This window comes from Apodemus sylvaticus, chromosome 4 (assembly GCF_947179515.1).
Source record: "Apodemus sylvaticus chromosome 4, mApoSyl1.1, whole genome shotgun sequence".
In the NCBI taxonomy this organism is placed as follows: domain Eukaryota; kingdom Metazoa; phylum Chordata; class Mammalia; order Rodentia; family Muridae; genus Apodemus; species Apodemus sylvaticus.
This window is the reverse complement of record NC_067475.1, coordinates 46752452-46770296: the sequence shown is the minus strand read 5'-3', so window position 1 is coordinate 46770296 and position 17845 is coordinate 46752452. Positions and strand designations below refer to the sequence as shown.

The following is a 17845-nucleotide window of genomic DNA, read 5'->3' as shown; positions in this document are numbered from 1 at the left end:
TCCCCAGTGCTTGGGTTACAGTGCACCCGGTTTAAATGTGGGGAAGTCTAAGCCTAGATGTGCTACAGAAAGCAATGAATTGTAAAGCAAAAGAAAAATCATCTCACAGTGCAGTTCTTTGCAACAGTCTTCTTTGTCTACATATAAAAGATAGTAACTTTCTTGTATTCCTTGCTCCTAAAATCTGGATAAAATAAAAAATAAATGCAGCATTAATGTCATACTCCTTTCTATTGACCTAACAATATTGTGATTATTATGTAAGGAAAAGGGATACAGCCAGGTCTAGTGTCTCAGACCTGTAATCTCTGCTACTATAGAGGGTCCCAAGTTCAAGGAGGGGCTGGTTGGGCTACAGAGCAAACTCAGGCTAGCCTCCTCAGCAACTTAGCAATACAACTAACTCAATGAGAGAGCACTTGTCTAGCATGAGTCGGGCTCTAGAACATTCCTCTATACCAGAAGGGCAAACAGAAAGAAGATGAAAAAAATGAGCAAGTAAATTTAAGTTCAATAATAAAGGTAATTAAGAGACCACCTCAATGCTATACTTTTTTTTTTGTAGCAACTTTGCTACTTGCTGCAAATCTTGTATTTGAAATGTGCTTTCAAGCAGAGAGATAAAAATAGCTGTCGGGCTTTATGCAGAAAGTTAATGTAAACCACTATTTAACATTGGAGACTTAAATTACAGCTAGGTACATCTGCAAACACTGCATAAGCGGCTATATGCAAATGTAAAAGCGGCATCTGCAACTTGCTGACCTTGAAACAATGGGATACTTTCCCAAGCCCAGATCCCTGGGGTGGGGGCCCTCAAGAGCTGCAGGGTCTCAGGATGGAATGCCAATGCTTTAATGCTCAAATTACTGTTCTAGCTCTTTCTAGTGTCTCCATATCTCTTGGCTGAGAGAATCAGCATCAAATTTACAGCAAGGTCAGAGCAAAGAGGAAGAGTTAAAAAAAAAAAAAGGAATCACAGCAATTCAGAAAGAATAAAAGTTAAGAAATGTAGCATCATCTTCACTATTAAATGCACTAACATCCAACTGACCGAACATGAATTCAGAATATTTAACACACCTTTAGTTCGTCATGTATTATGTTAGTAAACTGCTCACAACGATTCAGTGACTAAATATCATATTAAAGTGAGGAGAGAGCCATTATTTTCAAAACAGAGTGTGGGCATCCAGCTGAAATCAGGAAAATCTACTACTGAATCTCCACACTACTGAAAGGTAGGAGTATTTTATTGGAAGCAGACGGCCACTGAGTCAACCAATAACCTGTGTATTATTGTCATCACTATGTTCCAAATTAACAGCAAAATGTGCTTTAACATATTTACCAATTACTCAGTGGCTTTTCACCACACTACTTTTGTACAAGGATAAAATCAGTAATTTTATATCATCCCAAGCCCTACGTTTTATGCCCCAATTACTTCTAGAGTATATCTATATTCTGCATGGTGGTAGAGCACAGAACCTAATGATACACTAGCTGCTCAGATTGCTGATCCAGAGTCTTCACAACAAAGGGCCGCCCAACCCAGCTCAGTGGAGGATGGGAGCAGAGAGCCATGTTCTAGTCAAACAACACGGCATGAGAAAGTCCAGAGAGGCCAGGCATGTGCCCGCCATCCCAACCCTTGAGAAGCTAAAGCAGAAAACCCAAAGTTTGAGGTTAGGCTAGACTGCATAAGTAAGACTTGGTGTTGGGGGCTGGAGGGGGTGCGAAGAAAAGAAGAGGAGAGGAGGAGGGAGGAGATGGGGAGGAAGATGAGGAGGAGGAGGAGCAGCCAGTGGAGGCAGAGGAAGCAGCAGCAATGGTGGCTAAATAAAAATGGCAGCCCTTTCAATTCGACTTCCAACTTTAAACCAAGCAGGGTTTTCAACTTTTCATTATTGTGTCTACCTGAGCAACAGGTTAAAAATCTTGAAATTCAAGAAGCTCATGAAATGTCCATATAAAGGAAATTCAAATGGACAATAAATATTGATGCTCAATGCATAGAGAAGCAAAACTTTGTGTCAATAAAAGCAAAGTACTAAATACCGCGGATAGGCGTCCACGCCAAAAGGGCAGCACTGCGTGAAGTTAGTTTATTGAGAAGAGCTTCGCAAAGGAGCGGAAGGGGAACAGACATCTTTAAAGAAGAGAAATTGGTGAAGAGAGCGAAGCCAGGAGTGGGTGAGCACGGATGCAGAGGCCACAGTGTCTAGGGACAGCACTGGGTAAGTGACTATGCATCCGTGCGACAGGAAGTAGCCAGCTTTTTACAGGAGACATCTGCCAATCCTACAATAGCAATTAAGAGAAAGACGGAGCTGAGATCATAAAAGACATCAACGCGACGAAGGGAATGAGAAAACCGCAGAACCAAGAAGACTGGGAACTCTAGAAACACTGAGTCCCATCACCGGTGGGCCCTACAGCCAGCAGGACGGTGCCCCGAGATGTGGGAAGAGTGGGGTTTGAGCAACCCAAAACAACTCCAAAGCTTGATGCAGGCTACCAGGTTAGGAAAGTCACCAAAAACACTTCCCTGGGAGACACCCAATGCCCCTCCCAGAAGCGCCGATTACAGGAAAGCTGATCCAACACACTTGGGAGCCCAGTAGCCAGCGCTGCAGCTGCTTTTTCCAAAAGGCTGTTCCCACAAAGCAGGAATAAGGGAATCCCCAAACTGGAAAGAACAATTTCTTGAAATCCTGGACCTGAAGATGCACATTCTTTAAATTAACAATGCATTTTATTTTACAGCTCTCAGGCTCAAATATTACCAAAATATGGTCTGTTTAAAGACCATAATTTTCTTGAGCTGATTAGGTTTTCACTTACAAAACTAAATATGGGGGTAGGAGAATTGGCTCAATAGGTAAAGCAGTTTTCCATACAAGCGTGATAGCCTGAATCTAATCCTAAAGCCAGAGAAAGGAGGAAAGAGACCCAACCTTATAGAGTTATCCTCTGACCTCCATATGTGTGTGCGTGCACACCCACACACCCACACACCATAATAATAACTTTTAATTTAAACATACACATACCATTTTTAAGTTAACAAAACTGTTAACACTTAATTATATAGGATTATTTAGTACTATCAATACTACATGTGTTTAAGGTCAGGATCTATTTAACCTATACAGCATTATTCAAGGACACCCGTGGAGGCACCAAACACAGCAGAAAGGGCTCTGATGGGTCTCCCTGCTTCCAGATTTCCACCAAAAGCTCCCTCCCACACAGATACCAGAAGGATCTCCACCAAAGCCTATCTTTCTGTAGGCATAGTTAAGAACTTTCTGGGGTCAGGGGAACTTCAATAGCTCAGGGAAAAACAAACTGACAAACAGAACTGCATGAAATTTAAAAGCTTCTGCACTGAAAAAAGAAACAATAGAACCTACAGAAAGGGAGAAACTCTTTATCAGTTATACATCTGACAAGGGCTCCATAATTTAAAAAACAAAACAGAAAACCCTTAATTATTCTATTGGAAAATCGAACAACACAAACATTTCTCAAAAGAAATACAAACGACAAAACACATATGGCACATGTAACATCCTTAGCCATCAAATGGCTATCATGAAGAAGACAAAAAGCAATAAAAGTTGGTGGGGCTAGAGGGTATGCCCTTCTATGTTGATGGTGGGTGTGCTGGCTTGTTAGATGTCAATCTAACACCAACTTAAGTTATTTTGGAAGAGGAAACCTCAGTGGAGAAGACGGCTCTACCAGACCGCCCCGAGGATAAGCCTGTGGTGCATTTTCTTGATTGATAATCAAAGTGGGAGGGCTTAGAGCACTGAGTGGTGGTACCCGTGGGCTGGTGGTCCTGGGTTCTATAAGCAAGCAGGCTGAGCAAGCCATGAGGAGCAAGCCGGTAAGCAGCACCCCTCCATGGCCTCAGCATCAGCTCCTGCCTCCAGGTTCCCTCCCTACTTGAGGTCCCACATTGAAATTCCTCAGCGATAGAATATGATATGAAAGTGTGACCCGAAACAAGCTGTCCCCTCCCCAGGTTGCTCCTGGTCATGGTCTTCACCACAGCAGCAGAAAGCCAACCAGGACAGGAAATTAGGAATGGAAATTAGGACAGTCACCATGGATACTGGTAGAACTGCCTCATGGCACAGCTCCACTACTCCTAGGACACTGTGTTGGTGCGCCACAAAGATGTTCACACACCCTTGTTAACTGCAACAACACTCACGGCAGCTAGGATACAGACAGGCATGGTGCCGAGACTGACCGGCGAGTGGATGAAGAAAACGTAGTATATGCATGTAATGTAGTTTTATTTAGACATAAAGAATGAGAACCTGCCATTTTCAGGAAAATAGATGGAACTGGAAATCATGCTAAGCAAATTAAGTTATATTCATGGTGATGAAGGTCACCTTTTGCCTCATATGTAGAATCTAGATTTTAATATGTACATATGTGACATGGATACAAAAGAGGGAACTATTTAGAAGGAGGGAGAGAATAGCTGGGAAGGAAGAAGAAGGGACAGGAGAAGGTGGAGCAGGAAAAGGACAAATCATGTTTTCTACACACATACACACACATACACACCACACACAACACATATATACACATAACATATACACAACAGACATAACATATACACATAACACATACATACAACACATACACAACACACAACACACAAATACAACAGACACACACCACACATATACAACACATACAACACATACACATAACACACACAACACATACACACACAACACATATACACACAGAACGCACATACACAACACACACACACCATGAGAGCAGAGGGACTACTTAAAAAGAAGAAGACCAGTGGGAGGGAGGAGGGAGGAGAAGAGAGGGAGGAGGGAGGAAGGGGTACAAAGGAGGGTGTTCAGGGTATGAATATGAGCAAAGCACAACAACAGACATACACAAGGTCACAACAGAACCCATTCTTTTGTACATGAAAAAGTTAACATTTATCAAAACATGGTGGCATGTGCCGTTAATCCATGCACTCAGGAGGCAGAGACAAATGAGCCCCAGGCTAGCCTCGTCTACAGCCAGGGACACATAGTTATTATTTCATAAAAGAAAAGTAAATATTGCATTCTCAACAGGGGGGCAACATTTGAAATATAAACAAATAAAATAGGTAATAATTAAAAAGAATAGAAGAATTATAAAATTTTAATTTTTCAACCAAATCATCATCCCCGCTGGTCCCTTTTGCTTAAAGTCCCTCAGGGCTCCCTCTCCACTTTTCTTTCCAAGTTTGTCTTCAGCGTAACCACCAAGTCTGCTATTGCATCTTGCTCATGCAAGCCTTCTGCTGTCCTGGGAATACTCATAGCTAATAATAGCCATACCAGCTGACAGCTACCAAGCACTGTTGGTAAGCACTTGCACAACACTTCGTATGATTTTTCTCAACCAAACACTGTAACTATTCTATTACAATGAACATCATGACATCAGCTTCAACACTCTGTAAATCACCAGTCATTTTCAAAGCCACGGTCACATTTCTGTACCTTAAATATTCCCGTAATATTGTGTAAGCTTCCCTCAAACAAGAAAATTTGATTCACTTCTAACCATTATAATTACATTATTTCCCTGAGGATCAAAGAAGTTAAATAAGTTGCCAAATGTTTCTATAAAAGGAAGTGTCAGAATTGAATTGAAGCCAGGTTAACTTGTTTTTAGACCCTGAGAACTCAACCACAGCATTAAAGCATCTCTGTTCTCACTTTTCCCATTGTATAAAACAGCCATACATCAACCTCTGACCTTCACTAGAATTGCTTGCAGACTCCTATTCATCCCACAAAACCCAAATGACTAAGACATTAACCGTTCCTCACAGCTTTCTTGCCCCATTGGAAAAAAAGACAGAAAGAGAAAGAGATTGTTCACATTTCTATCTTTGTAACCACTGTAACAGTACATACACGACATAAAGTCATCCAAGTACTTTGTCTTTTGGATTCACACTGCCCTGGGTTCCAACTACGATTCTGTTTTCTGTTTGTAGGATAATCTTGGCTAAAAAATATTAAATCTTTGCCCCTTGAGATTTTTATGTACAAAAGAGAAGTAATCATTCTTACCATACCCATCCATTTCCACAACCATCCATCTGTTTTCCAGCCAACATATACGTGCGGAGTGCCTACTATCTGGCAGGATCCAGGCGTGTAACCATGGCAATGAAGGTGCCATCTCCACTCCCACAGGCCTTAGAGCCTACCGGACAATGAAATCCACGGTACTGACAGGTGCTACCACGAAGACCAAAGTGGGATACAAACAGCTTACAGGGGGAAACATCGGCCCAACAAAGACTTGGGGGGGTCAGGTAAGGACAGGGTGATGACTAGCAGTTCAGTGAAAATGTCATTAAAAATATAACATAGCAAATATTCAAGACAGTTACCACAAGCAATTTCAACTTAATAAAACACTTCCCCCCCACCCACGCCCTCATCACATGTCCCCGTTCCTTAGGCACTTGAGAACTTCTCTGTCAGGAAGCAAATTGGTTTCTACAGTAAGGGGGGAAGGGTCACCCAAAGTGCAACCCTGCTCTTTGGCTCTGGACAGTGGAGACAGGGCTAACCCAACAGGCCAAGATCATGAAAATAAAACCTGACTATCGCTTAGCACTCTGTCACAGCTGCAAGGATTCCTTAACATTTATTCCTGTTTTCCATGTTAAAGCAGTTAATGACAGAACGAGGAAATCATTTTTACATTTTTCTGGGGGCTGAGCTGCAGCAAAAAAGTGAGCGCGCAATTGCAGCTTTCAAAAGAGATGCTAATTGTAGCTTTTAAAATATGAGACTCCCTCTAAACACCCATCTCCCCCTCCCCACCCCCATCCTCCAAGAGTTTCTGGGTCTTTCTTAAAGGTACAGGGAGGATATTACCACTCAGACTTCATTTTCTTAGCTAGGAAGTTCAGAGTGGGTTATGGGAGGGGATGTCCATGTCATGGTGTGTGTGTGTGTGTGTGTGTGTGTGTGTGTGTGTGTGTGTGTGTGTAGTCAGAAGGCAACCTTGGGTGCTGTCCTCATCTTCCACCATGTTTTGGGATGTAGTCTTTCTGTCACATGTCACTGAAATGTATAGGCCTGCCAGCTTTTGGAAATTCTCCAGTCTCTGCCTCCCATCTCACCCCAGGAGAACTGAGATTACAGATGTGGGCCGCAGCAGTCAGCTTTTACAATGGTCCTGAGGGGTTTGAACTCAGGTCCTGTGTTTACATGGGCTTTACTTCCCTTAAAACGCTTCTATTGAGCTTCTGTACGGCTCGTTCTGGGCCCTGCACTGCCTAATCTTCAGCAGCAGAAGGCCGGTCTCACAGAGCAGCTTTGTGGGCAGAGAAGGAGGACTGTTCCCAAACCCCTGCTTACTTCCACAGGAAGCGGGGACCGCCATGTTCCTTTAAACCTACCAGCTGGCCCGCAGGGGGAGAACTTAAGCCTCCACTTCACGGGAGATCCCAGAAGGCTTCAGAGACAAAAAGAAAGAGTGGGAGATGTGCACAGAGATCTGCTCTCCTCTCAGGGTGCAAGGAAGGGGCAGCCGTACTGCCAATTCTAGTCATAAATGTCGTTCCCTGCAGCACAGCAACCAAAGAAGCTGGCAGAGTTGGCAACTCAACTCCCACATTTTATAATTAATCACTGGAAAATTACCCCACGCTGGCCAAAAGAAGGGATGTGGAGGAGGGGGAAAGAGGAAGTGTGAAAAGAAGGGCGGCGGAACGATGCCAAAGTTCACTGTGTAAACATGGGGTGCAGGAGGGATTTCTACTGTGCAAAGACTCCCCTCCCCTGTAGGGGGAGCTCTAATAGCTCAGGAAAATGGGGATCCCACTGATACCTCCTAAATAGGGATCCCAGAAAGTAAGACCTTCTTGATAACTTCTAGCTTTCAATGAGGCTGGCTCGAGCCTTTGGCAGTGTAATCACAAGCTGTTTGTATCATTATTTATATAACACTTTCCTGGAAATAAAAAGATCCATTGTCGGTTCTAAAAAAGGAAGCTGATCCGCAAAACAATTTATGAAAATCCTGCATGAACTCAATTCACTCTGCAACGTGCCGGACGGATGCGTCAGCATAGATGAGAACGTTTAAACACGCTGTCCTTTCACAGCTAGAGCCCACCCATGAACCACCTCTGCTCCACCCCACCCAGTCCTGTGGATTTCCACACTTATGATGCAACTCTCCTCAGTGTGTATAAAGGGGTTAGAATCAGATCAGAAGCAGGACAAAGAATAGGCAGATGGCTAATTGGAACCCTGGTCTATAACAAAATCTAGAGATGTCCTCTTCTGGCCTCTGCAGGCACTACATACATGGACATGGTATCCAGATATATACATATAGGCAAAACACCTGCCCCAGAAATAACACAAAGGTTTACATTTTAAATAATGGTGATATTTTCCATAGGAATACAATCATAGATGGAAAATTATATATGCTAGAATTTCTCTTAGGGAGAGGATTGCATATGGACTATGGAAAAAGCAATTTTTGAAAAGAAGCTTGTAGTACAAATGAGTCCAGAGAGCCTACACATGAAAACACATGCTCATGCACACACACACACTCACATACACACAAGCATACACATAAACACACACAGATACAAACACAAACACACACATGTACACACATACACACAAACACACATATACAAACTCCAACACACATGTGTACACACATTCATATATACAAGCATACACACAAACACACACAGATACAAACACAAACACACACATGTACACACATACAAACACACATATACAAACTCCAACACACATGTGTACACACATACACATACAAATACACACAAACACACACACACATACATATACATACAAACACACATACACACAAACATACACATATACACCCAAACACATACATATACACCCAAACACACACACACACACATAATTGCTTGCACACACACACACACACACACACAAACACACACACTACATTCTTATTTTAGGGAACACACTCATATAGGCTCAGGAAACTGGGTCCCAACACGGACTAATCATTTTGCTAAGTGTATTTTGCTAAGTGGGCTACACGCACAGACTCCACACTTCTCTTCCTCAGCTCATGATCCCTTAGAACGCTGTCTGGTCCTGATGATTGGCTGAGCCAATGCTACAGAGCAGTGTGGGCTGGTGGCACTGCCTCCAGGGTGCCAGGCTTGCTCCTGAAAGAGAGCAACCAATCTGCCCACAGCATGCCTCCTTGATACATTGTATATAGTCCTCCTACTTGGCCTTTTCCCTCACAAATGAAATGGATTTCAGTGCCTCTTGACACAATCAAAATATTTAATTTGTAGTGGCGGCTTGACTAATAGATTTTCACTCCAGCAGGGCTAGTCAAAAGGGAGCCTGGTGGCTAGATAAAGATCTCTTTGACAAACACTGTTTGCAGTTCTTGCTTGTCTCTAGAAGAGAGGGGACTAATTTTAAATGTCTTACTAGAGACTCTACCTGCTCATCCTCTGGAAGTCCAGTGACCTCTCCACCTCTCTGACCTTCTCTTATTAATACCTTCATTTGCCAAGTCACGAGTAGTGGGGGTCAGCTGCCTGCAGAAGGCCTGATGCTCGGTTGTGGGGAGATGCTGTTCTTGTAGCGCTTTCGACATTTGCTTCCCTACTCCTGACCACTACTGTGATTTGAGAAGCAAGGAAGCCATCTTTCTCAACACCGCCTCAAGCAAAGCAAATGCCGTGAATCACGCCTTGCCTGGTATTAAGAATGCTTTGAGAGCTTAACTGAAAAATAATCAAAGCCTACAGTGTCTGTGATCTATGGAATGAAAGTGTCTCCCTTTTAAGGAAGCCCCCACCCCCGGCACCAGCAGAAGGAAGGGAGAGAGGAAAAGAAAGGAAGAAAACCCGGTTGAAACTTGGCATTTACTTGAAGAGGAGCCAGCAGAACGTAGCGCATGGACAGTGGCACAACACAGAGGGAAGGTGTCGATCAGAAGGTTTCCTTGGCACTATTAAATTTCTTTGGTGGCAGCCTCGGCTGGGAAGGCAAGGTACAGAAGTTGCATTCAGGGTTCTGAGGACCAAGAGGTGGTGTCTGTGAACTTACAGGTATAGACCGGCTCAGGAATCTCACTGAGGAGGAAGACAGCGCCCCCGGGAAGGAAGGTCTAAGGACGGTGGTGTGCTCCTCAGGTTTGGCGCTCAGGGCACCTGGAGGGCTGTTCAGGTTGCCCCCAAGACTGCCACCGCTGCCGCCGCCGCTGCTGATGCTGCTGTTGCTATTTCTGGTGTATTGGTTGTTGTTGAGCTCAGGGTAGTTTCTGCCAGGTGTCTGGGTGCTACCATTCAAAAAGCTGGTGAACGGGCTGGCTATGAACGCGGCGGCCTTGGTGGGTGATGTGGTCTTTTTGTTCTCAGGTTCTTCTGTCCCAGCGTTCAAGTTCCCTAGAGAATTGGCTAGCCGGGAATTTATGGAGAAGCTGAGGGAAAAACATGAGTGGGAAGGGAAAAAAAAGACAACAATGTATACTCCTATATACAAACACAGAGTCACAGCCATTGCAAGGGAGATGGTTCTGGTCCATGCAGATGACTAATAAATGGCTTCAACACTCTTGGTGACATTAACATTCATGGCCTTGTTTCTACATGTCAGGCTCCTTGGTCAAAAGCAGTTCACGAAGACCCATGCGACTGGCTGAAACACTGACTGGTCTTAAATAGAACATTTGAGAGCTCTATCTGCTAGGAGTAAAGAAACCATAGGGAGAGTCTGCAAGCTGACTTAAGTCAAGATTCATCCCCAGACATATTCTAGCCTAAGATGACATCAAGGATCTCTATGCAGCTGAGTTGGCTTCCACTGGGCAATCTGGGTGCAACCTGACTATTGATCATCAGTATGCCTGACTATATCTGCATCACACAGAGCAAAGTGGAGAGTCACTAGGACACTCTGACTCTAAAATCTAACCAACCCCTCTACAGTCTTACCCCCTGCCAGAGAGGTAGGACAAGAAGACCCCGAAATGTAGTGGGTTCTTGGGATTTCTCCAGTCCTTCCCAGCACCCTCCTCTCACAGATCTGCAGCCAGATTCCTAACCCATAGTAGGCCTTTCTTACCTCAGGCTAGCGCCCTGTAGGAGGTAGAAGAATTACCTTCTGATATTTGCTCCTGAAGACAAAGAACCTCTGCTTATCCTTTTGGCTGTCACTGAAGGGGACAAACACACTTTGGGGGTCTTCACAGTCGACACAGTTGGTTGCGGTGAAGTACTTAATCTTTGTGGGGGGAAAAGGGGACAGAGTGTCACACGAAAGTTGGGCTACCTAAAATATTCAGCAATGCACTATAATAAGGTAAATTACAAATACTCAATGCCCTAAAGGGCATGAAAAAAAATGGAAAGGTCCCATTCAGATACCCTCCTTCCCTTCCAGCTTGCAATTGCCCTATATACGTCCGCCATTATTCTTTGTCCTCTTGTTTCTTACACAATGATTCCCTCTGATGAAATTTAAAACATCTGATACGTCATTCTTCAAACCATTTAACTTCTCTTCCATCTCTATAAAATCTAGCTCAAAAGCCTTGGCTCAGCTAAAAAAAAAAAAGCAAAAAACCTCAACTCTGGCACTTGCTTCTCTAAGTGGGTCCTACTAGCTAGGGCGTGAGGACCTTCATTTTAGTTGTCTCTTACCTTCTGTACACCCCAGGTCAGGAGCAAGACCATTTATCATCTATATGTGCAACCGTATCCATTGTTTTTGTCCATTAAACAAGCAAGAAAGTTGACTAGACATGCTAGTCTAGCTGTGGGTTCCCTGACTAGACTGCACTCACCCCTTTGTGTAGTTTGTTTATCCTGTTTCTTCTTCGGGGCACCCTCTTCTCTCTTAACTGCCCCCTCCACCACCACCCCCATCTCACACTTTCCACCTGCGCCTTAACGGACCATTTGGTTGTTTCCTCCCACCAGGAGGCTCACCTGAATTCCCAAGCAGGATCAGCAAGCTGTTTCAACCTGCACTCTCTCAGCATATCACAGCTCCTATACTGCACTTCCTCATCTCCTGCTTGCCTATAGTGGGTCCGTAACCCACTATAAACTCTGAGAGCAAAGACTCGTCTTTCATTTCCACTCTGAAGGGCTCAGCAGGTGCTCCACCATCAGGTTCCCGGTGGACACACGGGAGAAACGGGACCCACGGAGGAGAGCCAGGGCTCAGTCACAGCTTTAATACCAAATATCTTTTGTCCTAGGAAAACCCTGTGCTAAAGCTGGACCATGTTTTTTTGTCTCCACCCTTTTCTTCATGATCCCGCTCCCTAAGCACTGCCTATGACATATCTTCCCCTGAAGCAATAGTGCTAAGGTTATATACAAGGAAGTGACCCAGGCTTTGGAGAAACCGGGGCCAATAAGAGCTACCCATTAAACAACACTATGGTTGTTTTATCAACAACACTAGCCAATCTTTTTTAGTGTTCTCAGCAGGTGCCACAATGGATCTGGGTCATGCCAGTGTCCAGGTACCACTTCAGGAGGATCAAAGCACTTTTTCTTTTTTAAAGAGAGAAGCACTAATATTTCCTCTTCTCATGAATAATAGAAAGAGAAAAAAAACTACACAGAGATGAACAAACAAAATAAATAGAGTAAAGGGGGGCTAAAAAGTGGGAACAGATCAAAATCAGTGTCTGGATTAAAAAGAAAGTTGCAGAGCAGTTTGGAGTTTACTAGTGACCAGAAGGTGCTAGAAGCTCAAAGGGCCCAGAGACCAGAACCACCGTATATAGCCTAAGGGAAGGACAGGAAATGTCCTTTCAAAGTAAGCATTAAGATGTAGTTAATTTCAGATTTGAAGAGAAGGCTCTGTGATTAAGAGCCTGCAAAGGACCCTGGTTTGGGTCTCAGCACCCACAGGGCAGGTCACAACTGTCTGTAACTCCAAGGTCAAGGGATCCAATGCCATCTTCTGACCTTGGCACCAGGCACACACACAAGATGTACATAGATGCGTGCAGCCCAAATACTCTTACACATAAAGCGAAAATAAATAAATCATCTTAAAATAAGGTTTAAGCTAGGAGGCTTTAGTTGGCATTTGGGAGGCAGAGGCAGGCTGATCTCTGTGAATTCAGGGCTGGCCTCGTCTACTTAGTGAGTTCCAGGACGGCAAGAGCCATGTAGAAAGAGTCAGAGCTATGTAGAAAGAGTCAGAGGTGGTGGCAGGGGTGGGGGAGTGGGAGGAAGGGGGAGCACTTATTTTAACAATCAGGAAGAAAGAGGATTTAAAACACTATACCCCAGGAGAAGGGTGCTCAGTGATAAGGAGAATCCAAAGCCCTGGGTTTTATTCCAACTGCCAAAATTAATAAATGAATAGTGAAAGCTGGTAGCTGTATTTATTTTCATAGAATTTGATTCTTGGAAAACATGCCTATAAAAGGTTATATATATATTGACAGCAGCTGATTGTGGACCGTACCTGAAAGTCTGGGCCATTGCCCTTTGGTGTCCTTTCATATCATCTGACCTGGGAAAACAGAAAGACAAGAGTTCAGGTATCACCAGGTCCCCACAGTTAAACAAGCCCCACAAATAGCATTTGCGTTAGGGGCATAAAGATGTTAAACACTCAAAAGAGAAAAACCATGCCGGGTGGATATGGGCATTCACCCACTTTACAGAATGAATCCCAAAACCAGCAGGCAGTGTTTCACCATGAATGTTACTTAAATCATCTTGCTTTTACACAAAAAGACAGCTCAGTAGAGAAGGGTTTGCTGATAATGCCATGACAGTATTGTGGAATTGGAAGTCTGTCCCCTATTTCAAAGATCAGAGAATTCAAAAAAACATTCACATCTAAACATGGCTTCTGAGATCTGTACAGGAGGCATTGGTCCTTTTGCATACGTATTTGCTAAACTATATTTTCTTCCAATAAAATGGCTCTCAACCTTCCTAATGCTGTGGCCCTAAAGAATTAATATATTTCTTTATGTTGTGGTAACTCTTCTCCCCAACCCTAAAATTATTTTTGTTGCCACTCCATTTACATAATTTTGCTACTGTTGTGAAACACAATGTACATATCTTATATGCAGGATATCTGACGTGGGACTCCTGTGAAAAGGTCATTCAATAGCCAAGGGGCCGCGACCCACAGGTTGAGAACCATCATCCCAATAGCCCTTTTCCACCCTTACAAGGTTGTTTTTCTTTTCAACCCTGTGTGAACTATCAAGGGGTTTCCGTTGCGCTATAGTCGGATGTCCACTCCCAGCACTGATTTGTGCTTACTGGTAATTTCAAACTTCAAAAGCACTTGGAGAGATCACTCGTACAATCCTCAAAAAATCGCAGGTGACATCAGGGAGTGGGATACACAAAAGCTTGGCCCAACGTTTCTTTTCTTCACATTCTGGCTTCCATATATGACCCTGGCACACCTGTGTGGGCCTACCAGAGCACCAGAAACCCTCTGGTGAAACTCCAAATAGAATTTAAAACAGAGAACCAGCAAGAACTGCTCAGTGGCTTCAGTCAGAATTCCAGAGACAGAGATTTAACAACTGTTTCCACAAGCGTTAAAGCGTAGCTACTCCCAACAGGGGTGAGACATACAACAGCCGGGGGTGGGGGCGAGAGAGCCCTGTGTCAGAAAACACAGGTGAACAGGGATTTGTAGATGCTATTCTGAAATGAAGAAGAAACATGTTACCCACAAATGGAGGTGCTCTACAAACTGAAAGACTTAAACATGAGGCTACCTAAATGCACAGGATGGCGAGGAGCGGGGCTGCCTCTGGCTTTTTAAGGCACGTAGTTTGTCTCCCTGCGTTACGTTGCTTTTAATTTCCATATCTTCATCTTCAAAATTATTCTGAAAAACAGGCATGTCCCCATAGAAAGGTCATTACAAACAGTTTAGCTTTATACTGAGTTCTTAATAGAACATAGGTAGCCTATATAATTTCTCAGACACTTGGAGAAATCACTCATGCAATCCTCAAAAAATTGAAGGTATATATATATATATACTTATATATAACTGTATATAGATAACTAACTATAGATAGATATATACACACACATATAAATATGTATAGTTATAGATAAGAGCAAATGATCTTACTTACAAAACAGGAAATGATCTTCCTGTAGACTGGATCGTTTAAATGTGTTATAAACTCAGCAGTAAGCACACACTCAGTATTTAAATATATTAGTTCAATTCCAAGACAAAGCAGCATGGGGCTGCTGAGGTATGGGAGTGTCTGAAGTATGTCTATGACAATGGGTCAGAGCCAAAAAGACTGTCATGTGGACTCATGAGGCATTGGAGAGCAGCCTGGCTCAGTCCTGACTACAACACATCCCAGATGTTTCTAGAAGTCACTACTGCGAATTCCATGACCTACTTCTGAGCATGCATGGTAAGATAACTGGGGACACCTATACGTCACACCTGCATTAGTTAACCCTCCAGGAAGCATGAAAGCTCTCTCAGGAGTTAAAGAGCCAACAGTACTCCACTGGGAAAGCATGCTTCCTGCTGAAATCCCATAGTTCGGAAAGTAGAGGTGGCCTGCTAGTGTTGCCCCCAGGAAACCTCAAGCTGAAGGACTTCGCACGTTAACTCAAAAGGAGAAGGCCCTGTGGGAGGATGAAAGAGGTTGTTCCCCATCTAACACAACCAGGAGGTACAGGGAAAAGGGGCTTTGGTTAGTTTTTTTTTCTCATTATTTTAAAAAAAATAATTTTTTGGTCTTTAGAAATATAACAGTGAAACTAAGAATATAGTCTGCTTAGAGGTCTGGGAAAAAGTAAAAAGTAAGATTTTTTTCTTACACTCTATTCTCATATTTTAGGCTGTTACATAATGCCTAGAAATAAAGTAATTTTAAAACTTACACAGCTAAATAAAATCAACAGAGTATTTAAAATAATAATATAATAATATGTGTGTGTGGGGGGGGTTCTTCTTCGCTAAGTTACAGATATTAAAGAACCAGATTTTTGTTGTTGCTAGTCTCAGGTTCATGATGCCACTCCCTTAGTGTCCTGTGCTAGGATTACAGACCTGAGTTTCCTTCAGCAGAGGTTAAAGAATTGTTTTTTACTTAAGACAGAGTTCAAAAAACAAATAATAATCCTATAATGCTCTCACACACCCAACAATCTGCATTTAGTATATTGTTTTTACTTTCTTCCTTTACTAAAGTCTCACTCTAAAACACTGGGCCACCCACCAGGCAGCACACACTAGGTGGTACAAGACTCCCAACATAGATACAGCAGAGGACTGCCCAGTCTGGCCTCAGTGAGAGAAGGCGCACCTAACACTTGAGAGACTTGAGGGCCCAGGGAGTAAGGATGGGGTGGGGTAGGGTAGAGTGGTGGGGGGAACATCCTCTTGTAGACATGGGTGGGGAGAAGAATGGGATGAGGAACTGTTGAAGGGCAGACCAGGAGGGAGATAATGACTGGACTATAAAAAAATAAAGATAATTAACAAATGGATAATTTTTTTTAAAAGAAGAAAGGAAACAATACATATATAGCCCCAGCTCACACTCCCTGTGGAAGAAAAGAGTGTTTCTTCAAGAGAAGAGGAGGAAGAATGGTGTTGCAATCAGAAAATCTGGATGGGTGGAACCAGCAAAGCCCTTTGACATTGGATGTCAAGCTACAGGATTTGGGATCTGCCTCGCTGAATTTCCATCACGCTTTGATCCAGTCTTTCCTCACTCTGCCTCATCCCTCCCTTTCAGAACAGCGGTGTATGTTCTATGCCATAGTATGTTAGAAGTATATCGTTTGTATTTTTGATTTTATAAGAGCTTACGGTTGAGAAATTGTCTTGAGTCTCAGAAAAGACTTTGGCCTTTGAAACAATGTGGGGACTGTGAAAGACTATGGGGACTTTTGAAATTGCACTAAATGCATTTTGAATTATGATACAGCTGCAAGCCTCTGGGAGCTAGAGAGTGGAATCTGTTGATTGGAAAGAGGATTGGGGCCCCCATAGACTCATACATTTGAGTACTTGGTCCCCAGTGAGTGGAACTGTTTTGGAAAGATTAAGAGGTATAGCCTCATGGGAGTTGGTTTACCGCTGGGGGTATGGTTTGAAGTTTCAAAGCCAATGTTTCCCAGTCATATCTCTCTCTCTCTCCTCTCTCTCTCTCTCATGACTGTTGTCTTAAGTATATAAGCTCTCAAGCATGCTCCAGAGCCATGCTTGCCTTCCTGATGCCATGTTCCTCACCAAAATGGTCACGGCATCACCCCCTGGAACTGTAAACATCAACAAATTCTTCCTTCTACACGCTGCCTTGGGTCATGGTGCTTTGTCACAGCAACAGAAAAGTAGCTCAGACAGACAGATAAGATAGAGACACATAGATGATCTACATAGATGGTAAAGAGATAATTATTTAGTACATAGATGATAAATAACAGACAATAGAGTATATATAGTATGCTTATCATATATTTGTCTTAAGAAATAAAACAGAAATGTTAAATGATTTTACTATCAAAAGCCAACAATAATCACAGCTACTGGCACTGTGCTATGCATGTCTCCTTTCCCTGTCACCCTGACATTCTCCTCCTTACAAAAACAGGTTGTGTTACCAGACGGCTTTGAGAGTTCTTTCTTCATTAAGAATACATATTCATTATGCTGTTTCAGGGCAAATGAAAAAGAACCTCGCCTTGTCAGTTTATAGCCCCATAAAATCCTGTTGTCTAGATGTGCCAAAT

General features: G+C 43.1%; 1 protein-coding gene across 6 annotated transcripts in view; it reads right to left on the bottom strand.

Annotated features, from left to right (window-relative positions):
• The window catches only part of Cdc14a (cell division cycle 14A), a 154119-nt gene that overhangs the window by 10478 nt on the left and 125796 nt on the right, over positions 1–17845 (bottom strand). For 2 of the 6 annotated variants that reach the window (XM_052179382.1, XM_052179383.1), the window contains exons 5-8: positions 14845–14957; positions 13557–13604; positions 11223–11345; positions 9937–10542 (exon numbers count right to left, since the gene is read on the bottom strand). In XM_052179382.1, coding sequence (XP_052035342.1) covers positions 10053–10542; positions 11223–11345; positions 13557–13604; positions 14845–14957 — 774 coding nt within the window. In that variant the 3' untranslated portion in view covers positions 9937–10052. Of the gene's footprint in view, positions 1–9936; positions 10543–11222; positions 11346–13556; positions 13605–14844; positions 14958–17845 lie in introns of those variants that run through there. The other 4 variants (XM_052179379.1, XM_052179380.1, XM_052179381.1 and 1 more) reach the window with 4 other exon arrangements.